Source organism: Naumovozyma dairenensis, chromosome 5 (assembly GCF_000227115.2).
Source record: "Naumovozyma dairenensis CBS 421 chromosome 5, complete genome".
Lineage (NCBI taxonomy): Eukaryota > Fungi > Ascomycota > Saccharomycetes > Saccharomycetales > Saccharomycetaceae > Naumovozyma > Naumovozyma dairenensis.
Window position 1 is genome coordinate 1,131,586 of NC_016483.1, and position 24,857 is coordinate 1,156,442.

General features: G+C 32.8%; 8 protein-coding genes across 8 annotated transcripts; 3 read left to right on the plus strand and 5 right to left on the minus strand.

The window, feature by feature from the left end:
* Positions 1 to 35: 35 nt before the first annotated feature.
* On the minus strand, positions 36 to 1,100 carry OMA1 (metalloendopeptidase; the record flags this gene model as incomplete). The annotated part of the gene is made up of 1 exon (XM_003670509.1): positions 36 to 1,100. The coding sequence occupies one exon, from the start codon at positions 1,098 to 1,100 to the stop codon at positions 36 to 38; it is 1,065 nt and encodes a 354-aa protein (XP_003670557.1).
* Positions 1,101 to 1,677: 577 nt separating this feature from the next.
* Positions 1,678 to 2,694, minus strand: TVP38 (Tvp38p; the record flags this gene model as incomplete). Its single annotated transcript, XM_003670510.1, has 1 exon — positions 1,678 to 2,694. One exon carries the CDS (start codon positions 2,692 to 2,694, stop codon positions 1,678 to 1,680), a length of 1,017 nt encoding a protein of 338 aa, XP_003670558.1.
* Positions 2,695 to 3,532: 838 nt separating this feature from the next.
* On the minus strand, positions 3,533 to 6,709 carry TGL4 (triacylglycerol lipase; the record flags this gene model as incomplete). The annotated part of the gene is made up of 1 exon (XM_003670511.1): positions 3,533 to 6,709. The coding sequence occupies one exon, from the start codon at positions 6,707 to 6,709 to the stop codon at positions 3,533 to 3,535; it is 3,177 nt and encodes a 1,058-aa protein (XP_003670559.1).
* Positions 6,710 to 7,960: 1,251 nt separating this feature from the next.
* PXL1 (Pxl1p) lies at positions 7,961 to 10,621 on the plus strand (the record flags this gene model as incomplete). Its single annotated transcript, XM_003670512.1, has 1 exon — positions 7,961 to 10,621. The coding sequence occupies one exon, from the start codon at positions 7,961 to 7,963 to the stop codon at positions 10,619 to 10,621; it is 2,661 nt and encodes an 886-aa protein (XP_003670560.1).
* Positions 10,622 to 10,959: 338 nt separating this feature from the next.
* On the minus strand, positions 10,960 to 12,105 carry SRP40 (Srp40p; the record flags this gene model as incomplete). The annotated part of the gene is made up of 1 exon (XM_003670513.1): positions 10,960 to 12,105. One exon carries the CDS (start codon positions 12,103 to 12,105, stop codon positions 10,960 to 10,962), a length of 1,146 nt encoding a protein of 381 aa, XP_003670561.1.
* Positions 12,106 to 14,750: 2,645 nt separating this feature from the next.
* On the plus strand, positions 14,751 to 16,610 carry PTR2 (Ptr2p; the record flags this gene model as incomplete). Its single annotated transcript, XM_003670514.1, has 1 exon — positions 14,751 to 16,610. One exon carries the CDS (start codon positions 14,751 to 14,753, stop codon positions 16,608 to 16,610), a length of 1,860 nt encoding a protein of 619 aa, XP_003670562.1.
* Positions 16,611 to 17,330: 720 nt separating this feature from the next.
* Positions 17,331 to 18,049, minus strand: RPL40B (ubiquitin/ribosomal protein L40 fusion protein; the record flags this gene model as incomplete). Its single annotated transcript, XM_003670515.1, has 2 exons — positions 17,331 to 17,709; positions 18,042 to 18,049. The coding sequence occupies 2 exons, from the start codon at positions 18,047 to 18,049 to the stop codon at positions 17,331 to 17,333; spliced, it is 387 nt and encodes a 128-aa protein (XP_003670563.1).
* Positions 18,050 to 18,772: 723 nt separating this feature from the next.
* On the plus strand, positions 18,773 to 24,694 carry MLP1 (Mlp1p; the record flags this gene model as incomplete). The annotated part of the gene is made up of 1 exon (XM_003670516.1): positions 18,773 to 24,694. The coding sequence occupies one exon, from the start codon at positions 18,773 to 18,775 to the stop codon at positions 24,692 to 24,694; it is 5,922 nt and encodes a 1,973-aa protein (XP_003670564.1).
* Between the last annotated feature and the right edge of the window lie 163 nt (positions 24,695 to 24,857).

Consider the following 24,857-nt stretch of genomic DNA (forward strand, 5'->3'; position numbering starts at 1 on the left):
AATCATCGCGTAAAATATGATGATGATGGACCCATTCATTGAAATCTGTCGTATGTAAAACCTGGCTCAACGGGATTTTTGTCAAATATTGTATCTTGGAAAGCTTTATAATAACCAGTAAATATACCACATTCTGATTCGTTATAAATATTATTTGCCTTTGGTAACCATTCTGAGATATTTTGTATTCTACGATCACTTGCAGGATGAGTACTTAAGAATTCCAAGCTTCTTGAGCCTCCAATTTGTTTTTCAAATGCTGACATTCTCTGCCATAACTTAACAGATTCTTCAGGATGGAAACATGCCTTTGCCATTATCATTAAACCAATATAATCAGCTTCTGTTTCCATTTGTCTTGAGGCAGGCATTCTTAAGAGGCTATCCAATAATAATCTATTGATATTCTCTACACCAGTGACCAGGTATAATACTAATCCAATAATTGAATATATTGGAGCTTTTGATAAATTTTCTGAAGTATGTCTGGCCAATTGATGCGCAAACTCATGAGAAAGAACTGTGGCTAACCCGTCATCATTTTGACAAATGTTTAAAATTGAGCTGAACACGAAAACTTTCCCACCAGGTAATACAAATGCATTTGGTGGAGCTCTTGGATCGTTAACAATATGAACTTTCCATTTAATTCCGTCTAGTTGACTTCTGTCTACTGTATGGTCCTTTTGAGCTGCTTCAACGATTCTTCCGAATATGTTTTCAACCTTTTTAGCTAATGGATGATCGGATGGAAGTATACTATTCCCAGTTTCACTTAACATGGAGTTATATGTATAATTACCAATTTTCAATTCTAATGAACGAGGGATCCAAAGAAACCTTTTCCTGCCACTAACTGGCGCCTCTTCTAAATGTGTTATGTAGAACAATGATCCAGTACCAAATAATATTGCTAGGTATTTCCTCGAAGTTGGGTCTTTTAGTAATTGGGTGAATGTAATTTTTTGGTCTTGTCTATAATTGAAACGTTTATAGTAATCTGGATTGGAATAGTAATATCTTATTCGTGATCTGATTGGAGAAAAATTCCTTTGGAAAATGGACATCCTACTACTGAACCGGGAGAATTGTTTGAACATATTGTAAAATCTTTTATCTATTGGTTATGATATTTAAGTATATAGTCTTGAAGTCTTGTGTAACCCTTTTTAGCTCTTGTTTGTCTATGTACTCATTCTTGAATGTATATTTTGAGAAGCTTCTTCTTGTTATCTAATCAATCATAAGCGATAATCTGATATGGACGAAACGGAACATGCTAAACATGGTCCAATTGAGCATGCATCGGTATAAATCAAGGCTTCCAAGTCGAAGCGGTCTGTCGATAGCTGATAACCAATCAAATAAATCAGTTCATCTGAAGAGGAATTCAAAAATGTGGTTTTGAAACAAAGAAGATATTTTTTTAATGTAACTATGGTAAAGTACTTGTAAGTAGAAGAATTATATAAATATAGCTTACATATCTTTTTCGCCGATCATAATAATATTTATAAATAAATAGAGATCTATTATAGAATACAGTTGTCTATCAACAGAGTAACACTTACTTATCCTTCTAATAGACGTTGATTTTAAACCACTATTCACTATATATAACGCTTCTTTTTCTCTTTTTATTTTATGTGACCATAATAATACTTGGAATAGCTTAGTTTAAGTTTCAAATGAAGGATCAGAAGCCACAATTGATGTTGTTGTTGTAGTAGTCGTTGTTGAACGTTGATGCTGACCATCAAAGTTTCTTAGTTCTAAATATCTTTTTTTTGTCTTATAATACAATAACCATGCGGTCAACATGAAGACTAACATTGTTATCACGATACTTAAGAAGTCAAACAATCTCGAACTTGTTGAATCAGATTCTCCCATACTTTTAATTCTTGAACCGATAAACAAATAAATTAAAACTTTTGGAGTTGTTATAAGATTAGCTATAGTGAAATTTCTGATGGAAATACCATAAATACCAGCAATAGCACCATTTGTAAAGGAATATGGGAAAGGACAAAGTCTCAATAAAGAGAGCATCCAATAACTTTCATTTTCTTGTAAGATAGAAGCTAATGCTTCAAATCTTCTATTTGCATGGACCAACTTTTCGGCTCTTGAATGTAATATAGTTTTGAAAGCCGTAAATGAGGCTACTGAACCACATACGGTTCCAAAGGATAGTAAGATCCAACCATGGAAAGTAACTCCATAAAGCAAACCTGTAGCGGTCGATAGGAATGAATAACCAATTAATGGAGGGAATGCCACGATAAATAATAATAACAATAATATCGGTTGTGTTGATTTTTTCTCAGATAATTCGTTTGAGACATCCACTAGTTTATTTAGGATTTTATTATGGAATACGAGTAATAAAATCATTAGAATTAACTGTATTATTCCTAAAATGACTAAGATTATACGTTGCCATAGTGGTAATGAATAAAACCTATTAAGTAGATTGTATGCCGATTTCTTAAGATTTAATATGATACGTTGTCTGGGAGTCATTTGATATACATCGAGAAAATCATTATCTAGATCTAGATCTAAATTAGTGGCAGCTATATTATCCATTGCATCTCCATCTTCTAAATCTCTGAAATATGAGTCGAATTCATCAATTGAATTAGTCGAATTGTCGACATTTGGAGTAGTATTATTAATAGTACCGCCCATTGCTTCAATAATTATTTGATTTTTACTCCTTGGTTAGGAACTGAACAAAAAAAAGGGTAATTTTGTTAAGGAACCTTGGAATTTCACTTTAAAAAAATATAATTAATTTTCGAATTAAAAGCGATAGAAAGCAAACATATAAAACGCTAACGATCTGGTAGATTTTGTTTATCTGATTACAGGGCCTGATAATTGTCGTCAGAAGATATTGTAATCCCTTTGAATTTTCAGGTCGTATAAATAAATATTTAACCTTAATTGAAATATTCTGGAAATATTTGTTACTTACGTTTGCAAATAATAAAAAGAAAACTCATTTTCTTTTTTGTTTGTTTTTCAAATTGTATACCCTAGGGTAAAAGCAAATTGATTTACGTTAAGCCCTTATTATAGCCACTATAGGGTTAATTACACGAATTACTGGCCACAAAAAACACCCCTTTAAATCACGACGCAACTACTCGTAACAGTAGAGTGACTATATACTGTATAGTAATCTGAAAGACCTGTTGACGATATCATGAGAGGATCCAAAATAATTGGGAAAACCAACATAGTTGTCTTTTGACTTGGTATCCCGATCGAAGGTAAAACTAGTAGACGTTCCTCGATTTCTTTTGAAACAGTTCTATTGCAAGAACAAGGTCCATATCGAATAATACTACGAAGTTATGTCTCAGTTTAACTTACTTACAAAAAAACAATAGGTGTTGACTTTTCTTCATTAATTAAGATATTATTATTATATAAGTATATATTAGTTGAGTGTCACTAGTAGTTATCGAAGCGCAATACTATGCAAAAAAGGTTCCATGTGTTTTTTTGTTTTTTTCTTTTATTAACTTGATGAGGAATCATCGGGTGATACGCTGGAAGTAATTGATCTTCTTCTCGTACTAGAATATTCACTATTGTTCCTTCTTAGTTCTGGTTGAAAGTGTCTAACCGTATTTTTATTACTTTCTCCTGATGTTTGGTCTAATCGTCCATCAGCACTATTCCGTCTAGAGTTATCAGGATCTTGATTATTTAACTTCTCTTTCAATAATTTACTATTACTTTTGTTATTATTATTATTATTATTATTATTGGTGATGTTGTTGTTATTGTTTTCGAAAGAATGTTTGACCAGATTATATTTCCCATTTTTCTTCACGTAATGATGATGATTATGCAATGGCATATTTTGATATCTTCTTTTATTGTAGCTTGGTGAAGTTATTAATGGATCAATAAATTTCACGTTGGGCATTAGAGTAGTGACTTCATTTGTTGTTGCCATCGGTGCTGATTCAATACGATAATCATCCATTGCCTTTGATACAGAGATAGATGCGGATTCAGCTGGTGACAATAATGGTAACTGATTTTTTCGAGTATGTGAACTACTGCTACTACTACTTGTTATGTTACGTGTTCTTGGTGAATCTTGAGTTGCTTGTCCAGGGAAAAATAAGTGACCTGTATTACCTTTTTTTAAGACAGGATTATATCTGTTTGTGTATCTGTTTGTAAATATAGAACCTGGAGATGCTGCTGATAATGATAATGATTTAAGATTATGTCTTTTATTATTATTATGATTTACTCCAGTATCTGATTGTCTACGTCTATGAGTTAATGATAATCCTGATCTTCTTTGAAATAATGGATATGTGGGTGAAGAATTTAAAAAATGTTCTTCAGTGGATGTTTCACGATTATAATCATCGATATCTCGGACATCTTCGATATCGACGTCAACATCATCACCATTAGCATCAGTAGTATCATCACTATTGTTGTGGTTCTTATTGTTATTTCTTTTATTATGATTGTGGTGTCCACTGCCTTGTATATGATCAGATAGTAATGATAAAGATTTTGCAGATTCTGATTCAATCAAGTTATCATCTAATACATTAGAATAATTATCATTCAGATTTGAATTTGAAGTTGAATTTGAATTTGAATTTGTATCATTTAAGGTTGTTGTTATTTTTTCATTTCCTAATTGATTTAATGCGTCGATGGTAGTTGGAGTATCATTATCGTTAATAATAACACCATTTTGAACCATACGTTCTTTTGAGATGATATTTGCTTTAATTAAACCAACTGGGATATCTGCAAATTGTAATGGATTTTTAATTGATGATGATACTATAATTCTTCCCTTTAAGTATGAGATCGCTTTATCTAAAGCAAATTCTTGAAGACAATGATTTTCAATGATGGAAATTTTTGGCCATGTTGCCTTTGCACCGTTAGTAATTTCACGTAATAAAAATGGTCTAGTTGGATTTGATAATAATTCATTAATTCTTAATAAGAAATTCAAATCTGGTAATATAGTTATATCACCTGAATATTGTTGAGATAAAACGGATCTAAATTTAGTTAATGGATTTTTCGCTAATCCAATTTCACTCCCCATTTCTAATAAGTGAATAATTTCATTTGACATGAATCCATATATTTTAGATAAATTTTGTTTCAATCTTGCACTAAATTCATCTTCAATTTCTCCACCAACACATGATACTGATAATTTCAAAAATGGTACCACATGGACGTTAACTTGACATGCAATGATATGATCTACGTTAAACATTTCTGAAAGTCTTGATATGGGTAAATCATTATCTACAGAACCATCCACAAATTTCACTGATGAACTACCTGACCATTCCTTTTTTTCACCTGTTTTCAAATCCTTTTCATAAAGAGGACTTGATGGGAAAATACCAGGTAATGAACATGAAGCACATACAGCGGACCAAATTAGAACATTTGGTGCTGTTAAACTATTTAATAATCTTGGTTGTTCGAATAAAGATGCAGGAGATACTGTAATATTTAGAATTTTCCCCGTTCTATTATAAGCTTCTCTAAATGTTAAATCACCAAGGAAATCGATCATTGTATTTATTAGGTGCTGGTTATTAAACCATGTCCCATTTTTGAAAAATCTTGAAATTTTTATTAATAAATTTTCACTTTCACTTTTCCTTTTATCATCTTGGAAAATATTGAATTCATTTTCCACTACATGATTTAATAAATCTGGGATTTCCTCTTTATGATGAGTGGTAAGGATACTTGCCACTATAGCGCCTGCACTACTACCACTTATGACTCTTGGTAAAAGATCTAATTCGAATAATGTAGTTAAGACTCCAATATGGAATAAACCAAAAGTACCTCCACCTGATAGGACCAATGCAGTTCTACCGATATTTCTTCTAGTTTGTTGTAAGATTCCCAAAAGGTAATCATCTTCCAAATCACAATCTGATTCTAATAAAGTTTCTAATGATAATCTTGATTCCTTTAAATATTCATCAATTAAATATTTCGTACCAATGTGAGAATGTCTATATAAATTGACATTCCCAATGTTCCCAATATTTCTAACCCAATTTATTCTAATTAAGTATAATAATTGAGAGTAATTTTTAGATAAACGGTTTAATTTCATATCTGTAGTTAAATTTTCAATCAATTTAAAATCATACAAAGTGGATTCTTTAGTTTCTTTCCATTCATTTTTGTTAGTTAAATCATCTAATTTTAGGCATGTATTTTTCCAATCTGAATAAGATGTAGCGGTTTGCTTTTCTAAAAGTGTTTTATCTATTAATAATGATCGTTGATAATCTGCTTTGAATAAGGTATAAATAAATGATTTACATCGTGCCATTAATAAGTTGTACATATTTTCATTTGAGTTCTCTGTGTTACTGACGACAATGTTTTTATAATAATCTGGCTCTTCATTTTCTATTTCTACTTCTACTTCTACCTCTGTGTCACTGTTATCTAATGATTCTCTTTTTGGGGGCAATTGTTGTAGTTGTAATTGTAGTTGTTGTTGTTCTTGATGCTGCTGTCGTTGGGTGTCATCATTCTCTTTTGCCCCTTGGTCTTGATCTTGATCCTGTTCTTGATAGTAAGTTTCTATAATATGTTGAGTGAAGGGGTAAATGTACCTCTGAAGGGTCAAATTGGTGTCCCTTGATGCAGTTAGATTCATATAATATATCAGAACGGTTCAAGCAAATTTATATAGTTGAAAGCGGAGGAATGCGTTTAGTGTAGTGGGTAATGACAGATATGGTAGAAAGACAAATAGAGAGAGAGAGATATGTGTTAAATGATGCGATATTGGTTTGGTTTGTGTTTTCAATGTAAGGATTTGAACGTATTGGATTGAGTTAGTTCAGTTCAGCTGTGGTAAAGGTTTTCCTTTTTGTCTCGCTTGTTCTTCTGTTTTCAAAATAGCTAGCTAGTTATAAGTATTATTGATCTTTCCACTTAAAACTGTTCCACCCTTTGTTACTCCGCTCCACTTTACTGTACTCTAAGACCCACTCTATACTAGGTATATATATATATATATATATTATGTGATATTATGCCTGATGCGGATATGCTATGATATGAATTCTTCCTTAATTAGTTCAATATAGATAGTGTGGATAGCATACGTAGTATATAATATAATATAATATAATATAATATAATATGGTATGCCCTGAAGGAGAAACGCAAAACCGGAAGACGAAAGAAGAGACGGCGCGAGGTTCACGGCGCGAGAAAAACTCAGGAATTAATAGGGTTTGCTAAACGGCATTAGAAAAGGGTAAAACAGCGCAACCCTTGAAGGGAGCCCAGGCCCTCAAGAATGGACCAGACGAAACGCGACACGAAAACGTAACGTGTTTATTCCTTTAATTTTTTGTTTCGCGTTTATTCCCCATCGCCAACTGCTACTCCAAGTGCACGTGCCAGAAAGACAGACTGGCAGACAAATCGGAATTTTTCTAATTTCCAGATCTCCAGATTCCCAGATTTCCATTTTCTTCGGAAGTTGACGCGAAGCATTATATTCCATGTGTTATGCTATGCTATGGTATGCTATGGTATGGTATGGTATGCTTTCATATCAGTCGATGTTGTGAAGAACATTTTGATGTTTACACGGTACATCTGCCAATAACAGTATAACAAATATCTGTTTGTTTTGCTGAAGGTGCAGTTCCTTCATCGTCATACCTACATACATACATACATAAATACATACATACATACATACATCCATACGCTACTTTTGTACTCTATTGCACAAAGTGCCCCAGATAACCTTTCGCGTGTCTTCCAGAATCTTTTTATGAACTAGTATTGAATACTGTTATTGAAATTCATCGGTAGTTCCAGATACACAAACAGATATCATTTTTTAGTTTATTTTTATTCTTATTTTTACCAAGACCATTGACAAATCATGAATAATTCAATGTATGGTTCACCATTTCCTAAATTGAATCCGAAAGTACATTACAAGACTGCTTTGGAAAGGGCTGGATTCGATGTCAATCGTGGAGACAAACCTACATCTACTACTCGTATTCCATCTCCTCACAATACTTTACTCCCATCCTCTTATAATATCAATAGTAACCAACGACAAAGTCCAGTAGTATCAAAGATTACGGACCATGATAATGGTAAGAAGATGCCACATGTACCCATGAAATATTCTCAAAAAAACATGAGTAATAGTGATCCAAATCTTTCAAAACAAAGAAATAATAATAACTTACAAGTCCTACATTCACAAGCAACAGGAAGTGGATCTTCATCCATGAAAACCCCACCTTCTATTACACATATTAGTAATAACCCATACATGCCCAATCCTAACAATACATATCATGCTTCATCAAATCCTGCATTATCATCTTCAAAACAGCAACAACAACAACAACAACAACAACAGTTCAATGGAATACAGTCCTCACATTTATCTACATATACACAAAATACAAGCAATAATAATATGACTCAAACACCGATGAAACAAATGAATAATAATAAATATGATTCTATCAATAATATAGAAAAACATGAAAAAATATTAAGTCCCATAGAAAAAAGTTTCATGATGTTAACACAAAATGATACTTCCTCACATTTCTCCAATCATCAAAATGATCAACAACAACAACAAGAACAAGAAAATTCAGTCCCCTTCCAAGCTCACACTCATGAACATCAACCATCATTAACAGATATATCTTTCAATAATAACTATGAAGATACTTATAACAACAATCATACAGCTAATAATGATGATAATACTGATGCTGATAGTATTGCAAGTTTAAACTTGCAACCACAAGCTCCTCTCAATATAGCTTTGGAAAGTAAACCATTATTCTCATCCGCAGACGTGTCTTCTTCCGCATCATCATCATCATCATCATCATCATCATCTTCTGTCTCAGAAAAACTATCCAATTCACCTTTAACTTCACCTATAAAATCTTCAAATATTCATCATAAGCCAAGTTTCTCATTTGAAGATAGTAACTTAAATCATAATCATCCAACAGAACAGGAAACTATCGACAAAAATTCTATTCATTCTATCCTTGATGAAAAAACTACTATACCGTTATCAATCACAAGTAGTAACGACCCTCCATTACCCCTAGAATCATCCAAAATACCCATTCAAGACTCAAATAATAATAATAATAATAACAATAATAGTAATGCCATAAATAATGTTGATAATAACCAATGGACTCAACTCAATATTGCCGCCAACAATCATTCGAATGATAATAACACAACAAACGATAATTTAAATGGTTTCATAGATACAAATACAAGCACAAGTACAAGTTTACAAGTAGAACAACTTATCGCTCAATTAGATGATGTTTCATTTTCAAGAAATGAAGAAATTGTTGCATCTTTAAAACAAAATCAAAATCAAAATCAAAATCAAAATGAAAAATATACAAAATTGACTGCCAATGATATATCAAAACAACATATTAAAAAATCAAGCGCATATCTATCAGGATTCCCAGCATTAAGATCATCTACTTTCATTCCGCCAGTAGATGCTGATAATTCATTACCAAACATACATCAACAAAAACATTTATCCACAGATCAATCTTCAGAAAATACTACACCAACAACTACAAGTGGAACACCAATTTTTTATAAATTCAACACAACTTTGCCATCATCAATAACAACAAACAATCCAAGTGATTTAAATTTATCCCTCCCTAAGATATCAATATCACCTTCACCTTCACCATCACCATCACCTTCACATTCAGAAATCTCACCTGCAATACCGATACTATCACTTCCTACTGCATCAGTTCCTAGCATAAAAATACAATCTCCGTTAATTGAACATTCGCGCGTCTTCCAAAAGGATACAAACCAAAACAATAACATTACTACTAACTCATCAAGAGAAAAAAATGACTCTTTAAACGTAGACAATAAATCAATAACACAGAACATCACCACGCCGTCTAATGGTATTGATAGGTCGCCAAGTGATTTGCATGGAAAGAAACATGAAAATATTTCTTCTCCTAAGGAAAAAAAAAAATTTCCACCAGGTGAAGGACCATGTAGAACATGTGGATTAGAAATAACAGGGAAGAAAATTTTCTCTAAAAATGATAATGAATTATCAGGACAATGGCATAGAGAATGTTTTCAATGTACAAATTGTAAAATTAAATTCAATAAAAGGATCCCATGCTATATCTTAAATGATACTCCTTATTGTCAACAACATTTCCATGAAGAAAATAATAGTATTTGTAAAATTTGTTCTAATTTTATTGAGGGGAAATGTTTAGAAAATGATAAATTGGAAAGATTCCATGTGGATTGTTTGAATTGTTTCATTTGTCATAAACAAATCTTGGATGAGTATTATATCTTTAATGATCATGTCCCATTATGTGCTGATCATGATATTGATGCTTTATTAAATGATGGTTTGCCAACAATTAATAAAAAAACTGATAACTTGGATTTATTTGCAAATAATAATAAAATTATGAAAAGAAGAACAAGATTAATTGATTTTTCAAAAGAACAACAAGATGATTTGTTATAGCAACGCTTTCCTCCGCCTTCAACTGGAAGCTGCGTAAGTACATACATACATAGTTTATAGACACTTTAAAAGAATCAAAAATACACAAAAATAAAAAAAATAAAAAATGCATTAGAAGTAAATAATAATATACATAATTGAAGAAAAACACTTACAAAAAAAAATTAGAGTCCTAAATGAGAAGACAAAACATACAGTTTGATTCTACTTGTATTTTTTTTTTCTCCGTTCATGCCGTTCGTCGATAGTTTGTGCACGACACACCTATTTTTTTTTTTAAAGAGTGATTTTCCATTTGGTCTTTTTTTCTTTTCTTTTTTCATAATCCATGCTCTTAATTAATCTTGGAATTTATATGAACCAGAAGCCATAGTAATGGAACCACCTCTATAAGAGCCTCTTTTCATTTTATTTTTATTCTTTGTAAAATCTTTACCTCTTACTCTACCTAATTTTTCATTAGCCATTTCACCCCATGTACCAGCAGCTCCCTTATATGTATTATCAGTTAATTCCCATGCTTCAAATGCAATTTTTTCCCTTTCAATTCTTGAGAAATGTTTCCTTTGACCTTCTTTTATTTCATCTGTACCTGCTGAAATATTTAATTTAGTTGATGAATTTGAATTTGAATTTGATAATACTGTGTCATCATCATTTGTTTCAGTATCTTGTTTCTTAGTCACTGGAATTTCGTCATTGTCATTTTCCTGTGTAGAATCTTCAATTTCATCTCTGGATCTCTTTTTAGAAACAGGCTCATTTTCTTTTTCAGCTTCAGATTCAGCTTCAGAATCGCTTGAGCTTGAGCTAGAGCTTGAATCACTCGAGCTAGAGTCAGATTCAGAATCACTTGAACTAGAACTGGAACTGGAACTAGAACTTGAATCGCTTGAATCAGAATCGCTTGAATCAGAATCACTTGAACTGGAACTAGAACTGGAACTAGAACTGGAGTCACTGGAGCTAGCGCTTGAATCGGAATCGCTTGAACTAGAACTAGAGCTTGAATTGCTTGAATTGCTTGAATCGCTTGAATCGGAATCAGAATCAGATTCACTAGAACTAGAACTAGAACTAGATTCGGAACTGGAACTGGAACTGGAACTAGAACTTGAACTAGATTCTGAGTCTGAATCAGAAGAAGAAGAAGAAGATGATGATGAAGAATCAGAACTGGAACTGGAACTGGAACTGGAACTGGAGCTAGAACTTGAATCGGTGTCAGAATCAGAAGAAGAAGATGAGGAGCTATCAGATCCAGTCTTCTTTGTAACCTTTTTAGTTTTTTCGTCTTCAGAATCTGATGAAGAAGAACTGGAGCTGGAGCTGGAGCTGGAGCTAGAGCTAGAGCTAGAGCTAGAACTAGAACTAGAACTAGAACTTGAGCTTGAATCAGATTCTGAGCTAGACAAAGCTTCTTTCTTCTTTTCTTTTTCACTCAATTTTGGTAATTTTTCATCCTTCTTTTGTTTAATAGACATGTTGATTAAATGAATGAATTTCTGTACGGTTCTCTAATATATATTGCTAAGAATTATGTTTGGAAGAAAAACAAACTATAATAATATAAGTTGTCACTAAGTAAAGTCTTAACTCATCTCTGTGTCGTTAAATAAATCGAGGATCTTATTATTGATGTTTAATTTTCGAGATTCCGAATTTTTCGAAAAAAATAAAAAATAAAAAAATGTTTTGAAAAATTTGAAAAATCCCCGAAATCTGACAAAAATGAAAAAAAACAAAACTGGAGCTGTATGTATGTGTGCAGTTAAATGGAGAACTTCAACGTTTACAAGTGTGCATATGTTAAGGACATAGATCAAGAGCACCATTTTCTCATTAGAATGGCATCTGAATTTTTCTTGAATTATATTTAGCTATGCTATATCATACCTTTGATGGAGTTTGTCTATAATAATCAATGTATACCCTCTTAATAACACTTTTGCACCCAAACCTCTCAAAACAGTCCAGTTTTTTTTCTGAAATTTCGTGACACACAAATTGTAAGTAAACCTAACCCTTCCCATAATCCATATACACTTAGAATTATATGGAAACAGATCCATTCAACAGGACGGACTGTAATGGAATGAATTACGTGTATCAAGTAAAATTAAGAAAGAACTGTACTGAGGAGACCCTTCAGTATCTTTGCTGGTAAAAAATGTCGCTGGTGTGCTCTCAAAACTATAAAAGCAACCAGGATGGATACTTGGCTCACAAGTATAGGTGGAAGTACGGGCGCATGATAGTTCCTCTAATTTATTTTGAGATATCTTGATTTAACTGGATTATCTACAGCGATGTATACATCTCTTTGAAGATATAAAGTTCGATAGGGTGAAGCCATAAGTTAAGATGTGCATACAAATGTTTGGCAGGAGAATCTAGGGTCGTTACAGATACAAGTTCAACGAAAATGAAAGGTGTAACCATTTAACTCGGTGACGTTGTAGGCCATATATTATACTTAGAATATACTACGTAGTTACAAATTTTGAAATCTTGACTCTTCAGTCTACAAATATACGCATGTACTTTTTATGATGACTTTTGAAGCTAGCCGGTATCGGAGCCGGTTGAGTCTAATCGCCACAAACTATCTTACTGAAGCCGAACCGCAACGGTATACGTAAATGAAATGAACGGGAATCCCATCTTGAAAAAAATATACAAACACTATGTCCGTACATAGGTATGTGTTCTGTTTCCTACAATCGATACCCTTTGAAGAAAATACTGGTGAGTTCCAAAACTTGAGGAAAATGGAAAAATCAAAGGGGGAAACAATCATGCTGACTCAGTTCTAAGAAAAATTACCTAGCAATTTGATGACACTCAAGCCAGCATTGATGAGTATGCCATACACATAATTGAAGAATAAACTACATGAATTCACTTGATTAACCCAGACCAGAGAAATACCTTCCTTGTGAGCCACAACCAGACACACTTTTTCTCTCAGTTGTGAACATGCTTGACTGTAGTGGTGTTCAATACACGTTAATCTTTGGAAACTGACACAAAAGAATTGCCACCTTTAAGATTTAAGATATACGTAGTGCTAACCCCGAAGCTGGAATAAAGACGAACTATTATACCGTACGGAGGACATCCGCACACCGCGGGGAGATTGAGGTGAAGGAACAGAAATATTTTGATGCCAAAAACGCCGAATGGCTTTCCTGGGAAAATGACCGCCAAGAACGAAGTTTACTAAAGAAATCCTGTAGAACCGCTCGACGAACCCGGTGCTGGAACGGCGCTGTTTGGAGAAAAATTAGTGTCAACGGGGTAGTTTGTCGCTGTAGAGGGGAGTTCCCCTTTGGGTACAGCGCAATTGTTGTTGTTGTTGTTGTTCTCTGTCTCTGATGTTCGCAGATGGGAAAAAAAGGACAAAATAGGTGTCAATGACTTTTCTTTGTTTGTACACACACAGAGAGAGAGAGAGAGAGAGAGAGAAGGGCTGCTTCTGTTCTGTTCTGTTCTTCTACTCCTCTCTTCTCCACGACATTTTCGATGTGAAAATATGGATAACTCTACGAATATCTCTCTGCAATACTCCCAATAGGTACGTAATATCTCGAACAAAATGATAAGAACAAAACTTTGCAAAGAGGAAAAAATGGAAAATATTGAGGAAAGAGGATAAGAGAATAACAGGAAAAAGACAGACTATCTCTCTCGAGCCTGCTGGTCTCCACACCCTGCTCCTACCCTCTCCCGGGCCGATATCTAATGCCTGAGTAACTAGTGCGTATGTACGTAATCAATGTCTTATCACGATTTTACCGTTTTATCAGTCTGAGTCTTCCTTGATCATGATCAGTCAAATCTTTCTAGCTCATATTGTTCTATTATATATACTTCATGAAATATGATTCTTTCTTCTTCAAAAAAGTTTTTTATTGTTTTCTTGGCTCTGTTGTTGTTCCTTCAACTTTTGAATCGTCTTCAATCTAAAGTAACCAACTAACTAACTTTATTCTCATTAAATCTTATTAAAGAAATCCTACCTTTATTATTCAACAAATTCTTTGTCCCTTCTTTTTTTTTTTTTCTTCATTGCTAAACTAAAAATAAAAGCATACTCATATTAGATACTAGATCAACCCAAATAATAATGACACGGGACGTGCAATCTATTAACACTCCTGAAATACGGGACATTGTATTAAAAGATGAAAAGATAGAAGAAATTACTACTACCAAGAAGGAAACAAATGCCACTACAAGCAGCACGGAGGAAAAACTTCATGATGTGGAAACTTACAATTTATCTAATTCCGCTAATGATTCCACTAATGACTTCGATGATGATGAAATGGAAGAAGGTTATGAAGAACCTACTGATGAAGAATTGAACACTTTGAAACGTGTAGGAGGTAAGATCCCATTAAGATGTTGGTTAATTGGTGTGGTCGAATTAGCTGAAAGATTCTCTTATTATGGTCTTTCTGCTCCTTTCCAAAATTATATGCAAAATGGTCCCAACGATTCACCAAAGGGTGTATTAATGTTAAATAGTTCAGGTGCCACTGGTCTTTCTTATTTCTTCCAATTTTGGTGTTACGTGACTCCAGTCTTTGGTGGGTTCGTCGCTGATACATATTGGGGGAAATATAATTCCATCTCTGTGGGTACTGGATTTTATATCGTTGGTATTTTCATTCTTTTCATTACTGCTATTCCAAGTATTGCCTCACAAAATGCTTCCCTTGGTGGATTTATCGTCTCCATTATCTTAATTGGTATAGGTACAGGTTTCATTAAGGCTAATTTGTCTGTTTTAATTGCTGATCAATTACCGAAAAGGAAACCAAGAGTCAAGATTTTGAAATCAGGTGAAAGAGTCATCGAAGATCCAAATATTACTTTACAAAATGTTTTCATGGTCTTTTATCTTATGATTAATATCGGATCAATGTCCGTTATGGCTACTACAGAATTAGAATCGCATAAGGGATTCTGGGCTGCTTATTTGTTACCATTCTGTTTCTTTTGGATTGCTGTAGTGATTCTAGTCTTTGGTAGAAAATATTATGTTAAAGAAAAAATGGGTGATAACGTTGTCCAGAAGAGTTTTAAAGTTTGTTGGATTGTCGCTAAAAACAAGCTCGATTATAATGCTGCTAAACCATCTTATCATCCAGAAAGAAATTACCCATGGAATGATAGATTTGTTGACGAAATGAAAAGAACAATAGCAGCATGTAAAGTTTTCGTTTTCTATCCAATTTATTGGGTCCAATACGGTAGTATGATTAGTACTTTTGTTACACAAGGTAGTACTATGGAATTACATGGTATTCCAAATGATTTCCTTCAAGTTTTCGATTCCATTGCTTTAATTATTTTCATTCCTATTTTCGAAAATTTCGTTTATCCATTTATAAGAAGATTTACTCCAATTAGACCAATTACTAAGATCACTATAGGATTCTTCGTTGGTGGATGTGCCATGACCTGGGCCGCTGTTTTACAACATTTCATTTATAATACAGGTCCATGTTACGATCATCCATTATCATGTGATACACCAAATAAAATCCACGTTGCATGGCAAATACCTGCATATGTGCTCATTGCCTTCTCTGAAATCTTTGCATCCATCACTGGATTAGAATACGCTTATTCTAAAGCTCCTCCATCTATGAAATCTTTCGTCATGTCAATCTTCCTATTGACAAATGCCTTTGGGAGTATCCTAGGGATAGCTCTTTCATCAGTTACCGTTGATCCTAAATTCGTTTGGTTATTTGGTGGGTTAGCTGTTTCATGTGGTGTCACAGGTATCTTATTTTGGTTATGTTTTAGAGGTTTAAATGCTACTGAAGAAGAAATGAATGCAATGGATTATGACGCTGAAATAGATGAACAATCCAAAAGACATTTGTCCTCTGGTGCTGATGACTTAGAAATTTTACCAGGACCTGATAATAATAATTGGAGAACATCATCATTATCTCATAGTGATATGTGATCGTTCGTTTGTATTTTATTATTAATAATATTATTATTGTTGGTATCTGTGCATTCTTTCATTTTTATGACCCCCCCTCCCCCCTCCCCTTTTATTCTCACATCCTATGACGTTTTGATATATAGTTATATATTCTGTATGATATAAAAAAATATAATTCATTAAATTACGAATTTTTCACGATTCTTGATTATCTCATAGCACAAAATTTGTGTATCATTCCTTCTTTCCTGACACCTTGAAACTCGAGATATAGAATGTCAAACGAGGGCCTGTGATGTTTTTTATTATTTGGCGATTGAATACGTAAAGGATTTTTTACTACGTATGGCATTTTTTTTTCAAACTCTGGCGTCACAGTTTCTATTTAGTGATGTCTATTGGATGAAGCGCATTGATTGATTATGCCTCTTAAGACGCGGACATTTAGGCTGTTTAACAGGACATCTTGGTTTACACTTCTATCCCACCTGAGTCCGTACGTACGAACTTAAAGTTCTTTGATATATTCAATTCTAAACAAAAACCCTACGTAGTGAGTAAAAGTATTTCTAAATATTTAATTGATTAATTAACTTTGCAATGAATTTTTAAATTTTTTATATTATTTATTTTTTGGTCCTAAAGAAAATTAAAGATGTACTTTATTTATTCCCATAAAAAGTGAATGAACAGAAATGAACATGTAACATAATAACAAATGATAAAATAATAACGCGACTATTTTAACTTCTTCTTTGGACGTAATTGGTTAGTGTGACCACACTTTCTCTTTCTACAGTTAGTAGCTCTTGGTGGCAATCTAGCGTAACATTTACGACAAACAGATTTGTCACAGTTATATTTAGAAGCTAAAACTTTCAAAGAAGGTTCAATGATACCACCTCTTAATCTTAAGACCAAATGTAAAGTGGATTCCTTTTGGATGTTGTAGTCAGATAAAGTTCTACCATCTTCTAATTGTTTACCAGCAAAGATTAATCTTTGTTGATCAGGTGGAATTCCTTCTTTATCTTGAATCTTGGATTTGACATTGTCAATGGTGTCGGAGGATTCGACTTCCAAAGTGATGGTCTTACCAGTCAAAGTCTTGACAAAACTGTTAAAATAAAATAATATCTCTACCGTAGTAGTAGAGGGAAAATAACTAGTTAGTATTTCTTGTTGTTGTTTTTTAGTTACCTCCGTGATTATCAAGCATGTCTTCAAAATGATTTGAAACGAGTACGTAAGAGAAGCCCTTATTCAACTCTTAATTTTCCTGTCAATAGTCTTTAGTTTAAGGTTCTTTACTGTACCATTAAAATATGATTCTCCCTGTAACGAATGGAACTTTTCTATATTCATTAAATCTGGATCAATCCTTTATATCTCTTTGCTCACTCTAATCCATTGGCAACTCGTTGGTAAAAACTATCAGTAATAACATACATTTGCATCTTTGAATCTTGGTCTTTTTACCCAATTAACCTTAATATCTAAGTCAAAAGATCACTATTCGTTAAGTATATCTCAGTTTACCAAGTGACCCTCTTGTTGATCTAACCAATCTCACCGTAACAGGCTAGCTAGCTAATACGTGATCCCACCACACAATACAGTGTGTTACTGCTGGAAATTTCACCCGGCAAAGCCCCTACGTACTACCCGGAGAAACACAGAAACAAAAAATATATTGTTGCGTCTTTAGAATTAGACTCCATTCACCGAGTTTCATCGGGTTTTGATCTCCGAACGGGAAACATTCCAAAAAAAAAATGGAACTTGAAAATCTAATTTGTAACACCCACACCTTCTCTAGCTGCCAATAATGCACGGATGTTATTAAAAAACGCTGTCACATAAATGGGATTTGAAAACTGCTAACAACAGAATAGAACTAAAGCAAATAACTTAACTCAAAGTTAACGTTAACTAAATGCAAAGGGCACACACACACACACTCACACACAGTCAAAATCTTGGAGAAAAATAAGATAGGAATCGTCCAATTGGTCATCTTACGACTGATAGAGAACAATATTCTGCATCTAGTACAACTACAACCATTCTACGCGTCCGTTGTATGAATTGAACACGTCAAATAGCCCATATTTCATTAACAAACTACCAAGAAAACTTGGGTGCCCAAATAGAGTTATCTTAACCACATTAATTAAAGTATGTTAGGGTTTCAGGAACCCACTACAGACTCTAACAAGAACCCATTATCATCAGCTACCATCGCAAAAGTTGCTTCTTTTCTAGATACATCTCCCGATGTGGTTCAAACTTTGGATGAAACTATATTGAAATCCTTAAATAATAGATTCGATGAATTCAACCATATAGAAAATGAACAAATCAAAATCAGTACGGAATTAGAAGTCACTAAGAAAACCAATAATACTACCATTAAAAAATTGAAAAATGAATTGACGGAACTTATAGACTCTTATGAATCTGTTTGTAAAGAAAAAGAAGATGCCTATAAAAAAATTGCGGAAGAAGAAGAAAAGAAAATTGATAATAGAGATGAATTAGAATCTAAATTGATTCAAATCCATTCCTTAGAAGAAAATGTATCAGAATTGCAATCCAAAAAACAAGAATTGATTAAATCACTGGATGATCGAATAACTGAATTGAATGAATATCGTCATAATATCGAATTATTAAATAATGAAAAATCGAAAACAAGAAACAAAATTTTACAATTAGAAAATGAAAATCAAGATTTGAAAATTAATGATTTATCACAAAGAACACAATTAGAAAGATTATCTCAAGAACTTGAAACGATTAATAAAGAAAAATTATGGTTAGAGGAAAGACTCGGAGAAAAAGGTGAACAATTTGATTCTTATAGAGAGAAAAGTATAAATGAAAATCAGGATCTTAAATTACAATTAAATACTGTTAAAAATGAGTTGGATCAAATGAAATCTACTAATTGTGTCTTGCAAGAAAGAACTGATGAATTATCCAACAAGTTAAGAGATACATCCACCAATTTGAAAAATATCCAACAATCACGTAATAATGATAAAGCCACTCATGAAAAGGAACTGACGTTGAAACAACAATTGATTGTTGTTTTGCAATCGCAACTCAATGAATTACAAAGAGAAAATGGAAATGAACTCTCATTGACAGTATCAGATACAGCATCTTCTTCCCGTAAGGATAGCGACTTTACAAGGGAAATAAATGACTTAAAGAATCAATTAAATCATGTTCAAGAAAGAAATGTAGAATTAGAATTCAAATTAAGGAAAAGTGAAGATTATACAGCTGTGTCTAATTCAACATCTTCTGATGATCTAAGAAACTCCTTAGCTAAAGCGTATGATGATATTGACGTATTGAAGAAGAAATTGAATGATGAACAATCACAAAGAGAGAATTTCGAGAAGAATCTGGAAGAATTTATGGATGACTTAGAGACTGAATTACCAACATTAGAAGCATATAGACATAGAGCTGCTGCAAGAGAAGAAGAATTAAAGGAAGCAACACTATTGTTAGAGAAGGCTAACAAAGAAAAGTCATTGGTTTCCTCTGAACTAAATCAAGCTCAAAGCAGGATACAATCGATTGAACAAGAGATTAAATTAGTGGCGAAACAAAGGTCTGATTTAGCCAATCAATTACAATTTTTCCTCGTACATAACTCTGTTGCAAATGATTCTGCAGGTCCATTAACAGATGAAGAAGTCAAATTTATTCGAAATATAATACAAGAAGATGATGAAATGCACGACAAAGAAACAGACACTCAAAAAGTTATTTCTGAAAGATTGACCAAATTCAAAGATATCATTGAACTTCAGCAAAAAAATATGGAGTTATTAAAAACAACCAGAGAATTGGCCACTAAATTGGAAGAAGAGGATAAAATCAAACAAGCTGAAAAAAGCAGAATAGAAGAGGAAACCATAGCTGAAGCTAAAGAAGCTATATTAACTTTACAAAACTACAATAGTTCTTTGACTGCCAAAATTGCTGCTTTAACAAAAGAACTTGAAACTTATAAAGTACTATCCAACACTGAAGATTCTTCAACTCCAGCTGATTTTGACAAACAACGTGAACAAAGAGAAATCGAACATACTCAATTGGTTAAAGAACTTGAAACCCGTATAGCTTCTATCATTCAAGAATCCAAAGAAAATGCCAATATTTTGAATGATAAGATATTTGCACTTGATGAAAAAAACAATCATATATCTATTGAACTAGCGAGAGAGAAATCAGCAAAACAATTGGCTGAAGAAAGATTGAAGCTGTTACAGAAATCTATGGATATGACTATTACTGAAAATGAAAGACTTCAAAAAAGATTAAATTCATTACGTAATGTAGTTGTTGAACAAGATAAGAGAACGCATGAAACAATCAATTCCTTAATAAAAACTAGGTCAGAACTAGCCACTGTAGAAAACAAATGGAACGTATCTCAGAACGAAATAAAATTACTTCATTCTTCTGAGGAAATGTTGAAGAATGAACTAACAAGACTAAATGAGGAAAAGAATTCCATGAAATTATTAGTGACTCGTTTACAAACGTTACAGTCAGAACGTGAACATTTGTTATCTACTACTCAAGATAAATTCAATAAAGAACTAAATGATTTGGAAGGTACTTGCAATGATCTACGTAAAAAATTAAAAGAAGCTGAAGAAAACTATGGATCATTGATGGAGGAGACTACTGAACTAAAGGATGACTTTCGACAGAAGAAAAAATCTTTAAAAGAGGAAATGAGCAATGTGGAAAAGAGATATTCTGAAATAGTAGAGAAAGAACGGGAAACAAAGTGGGAAAACACCCGCTTAACCAAACAGTTAAAGGAAAAAACTGAACTTATTGAAAAATATAAGGCAGCAAGTGACGATGAGGGGAAACTTGAAGAGATTTCATCGTTACAAAAAGAGTTACAAGTTTTGAAAAACGAATTAACAGAATCCTATTCTCAAACAGAAAGTTATAGAAAAGATATTGAGCTTTTAAATCAATCTATTGCAGATATAAATAAACAAGTTCTTAATAAAGAAGCTGCATTCAAAGAAAGAATTACAGAAGTTGAATTAGCAAAGAATAATATAGCAGATTCCAATACTGTGTTAAAGACACAAATTGATGATCTAAATAATGAATTGGAAGTACAAAAAAAATTGTACGAAGATGAAAAGATAAACTTTACAAGAAATGCCAATGAACTTGAAAGAGTCACCAAAGGACTTGAACAATCGAAGAGGGATTATGAGGATAAATTAAAAAGCTTAATGAAAGATCTTGAAGAGCAAGTCAAGTATGCTAATAAAGCCCAGAATAATTATGAACAAGAGTTGCAAAACCATGCCAACGTCTCTAAGACAATTAGTCAATTAAGAGAACAAACTCAGCATTATAGAACTGAAATTGCTGAATTGACTATATCTGCTACTGATGCAAAGAGACTTCTAAATGAAAATCAAATTAGTTGGCAAAAGCAAAGGGACGAGTACGAGAAGCAGATTGAGTTTTTTAAGAAGAGGATCGAAGAAGAATCTGAACAAAATAAAATGTTATTCGAACAAAGTAAACTAACTACTCAAGCTAACGATGAAGACAACGCCGAAAGCTCAGGGGTAAATTCTATTGAGGGAGATAATAAGTTAGTATTAAGTTTACGTTCAGAAAGGGATCTTTTACAAGAAAGGTTGAATGTGACTGAAGCTGAGGAGAAATTGCTTCGTGAAAGATTAACTTCTATTGAAAAGGACTTTAGAGCAACGGACTTAGAATTACAGAAAATAAAAGAAGAAACTCATAATTATCCTGATTTGTTAGAACAACACAAAACCGTCATGTCTCAATTGACTCAATTAGATTTATTAAGAGAAAGTAATATAACACTAAGGAACGAAACAATAGAATTACAAAGTAAAAACCAGCATCTACAGACAGAGGTGGAAAACTTGCATGACAAATTATTACCACTGGAGACTGAACTACAAACACTAACTAACTTAATTGAAGAAAAAGACAAACAACTTTCAATTTGCCATGAAGAAAGTGAAAGATGGAAACAGCGTTCTCAAGATATCTTATCTAAATATCAACGAATTGATCCGGTAGAACATGAGAATTTGGCTGAAGAAAGAAATCGTTTACAAGCCCAATTAGAAGAGAAATCTAAAGAAAATGAAGAATTAGGTAATAGATTTGAGAAGTTGAAGAAACAAGCACATGAAAAATTAAATGCATCCAAAATATCTCAAAATTCACTAACGATACAAATTAATGATTTGGAAGCCAAAAAGAAAGAATTATTAAGTCAACTAGAAACCGAGAAGGAAGGTAAACTTTCCTTAGAGAAAAGGTTAGAAGTAACGATGAAAAACTCTCACGACATTGTCTCAATACAGTCACAATTAGAAGAAGCTTTAATGAAATCAAAAGATTTCGAGACTAAATTCATTAATTCTGTTGAATCATCGAAACAGATTGAAGAAAATTTGAATTCAGAAATTAAAAAGTTACAGGAGGAATCATCTAAACTACAAGAAGAATTGGCTCATGAAAAATTAACTACTAGTACAACAGAAATTGGCAATGTTGATCAAGATACGGTAGATGGAGGGGTATCAAATGATATTGTTGAATCTATGAAGCAATCGTTCGAAGAAGAAAAAATAAAATTCATTGAAGAACAAACTACTGAATTTAAGAAGAAACTACAAGCAGAAATTAATAAACTAAAGGCTGAATATGAAACTAAACAAATTGAACCAGTGTCAATAGATGAAAATGCTATAAGAAAACAAATCGAAGAAGAATATGAACAAGCAACTTCTCAAAGGATCAAAGAGGCGGAAGAGAATTTGAAAAGAAGAATACGTTTACCAACTGAAGAAAAGATTAATAAAGTCATAGATAAAAGACGAACTCAACTTGAAAATGAATTCCAAAATAAAGTAGAAGCTAGAGCTAAAGAATTATTGACAGGTGATGAGAAGAATGAATTTTTCGACCGGATGAAGAAAGAAATTCAAGAAGAATTGGCAAGAAAATATGAAGAGGAGTTACAAGTGGTAAAGAAAAAGGCGTTTGATGAAGGGAGGCAGCAAGTGCTGATGAAAACAAGCTTCCTTGAGAAGAAAATAACAAAATTAGAATCTGATCTTCAAAATGCCAAGAGTAATACTGGTGCAACTGATAATACGATAGTTTCGACTGATAATGAAACGAAATATGAAGGATCAGATAAAAAACCTGTAACGATTAATACTAATGTTGTTTCTGATGTCGGAGAAAATAATGCCGAAAGGACACCAATGAATAAATTCCCTAGAGCTATTATGAATCCACTTTTATCTAACGGCGAGCATTTGAATTTAATTTTAAATCCATCATCTTCCTCACTGCAACCTTCTCCGTCGAATAGGAATGTTGGCGGTACTACTACTACTACTACTACTACTAATAATAATAATAATAACAATAATAATAATAAGAATAAGAATAATAGTGGCAGTGGAGGCAACAATAACCCATTCACATCACCGTTTCAACTTTCGACGACAACGGCAACAATACCCCAATCAGTGGTTCAACCAACTTTTTCCTTTGGTTCAAATGTAAATACGAGTGGTAATAGTAATGCAGATGATAATTCTAATAGCAACAATGCTGGAGAAGACTTAGTATATGATTCTATGCGAACTTCAACTTCTTTAGCATCTTCAGAGTCTTCTGCAAGATCGTCCCCTGAGTCTAAGAATGAAGATAATAATGATGAAAATTTGGGGAAGAAAGAACAAAAGGAAGAGGAAGAGAGAGAAGGTAACGATGAAGATAATAATAATAATAATAATAATGTATCGGAAAATAGTTCACAAACTAAAGGGTTGTCATTTTCTCTAGGTAACACACCAATTGCAACAGAGGAGGGAAAAGGTACTGAAGCTTCATTGTCGCTGAATTTACCTATGAAACGTGCTGTAGATGAAGAAGCTGAAGAGGAGAAAGATAGGGAAGTAAGAAAAGGGGAAGATGAAGATAAAGAAGGAAAAGGTGATGAATCTGACTCTAATAAAAGAAGTAAACTAGAATGAGTTTTGAGAAAAGTATATGCATGAATGTTGCGTCTTCTCTTAAAAAAATATAATTTAATATAAAACTGATTAAAAACAAAAAAAAAAATAAGAAAATCAAATATTTCTATTGTAATATTATATAATTTAAAGTTATCCAATTTTCAATAATTTATAATCAGTT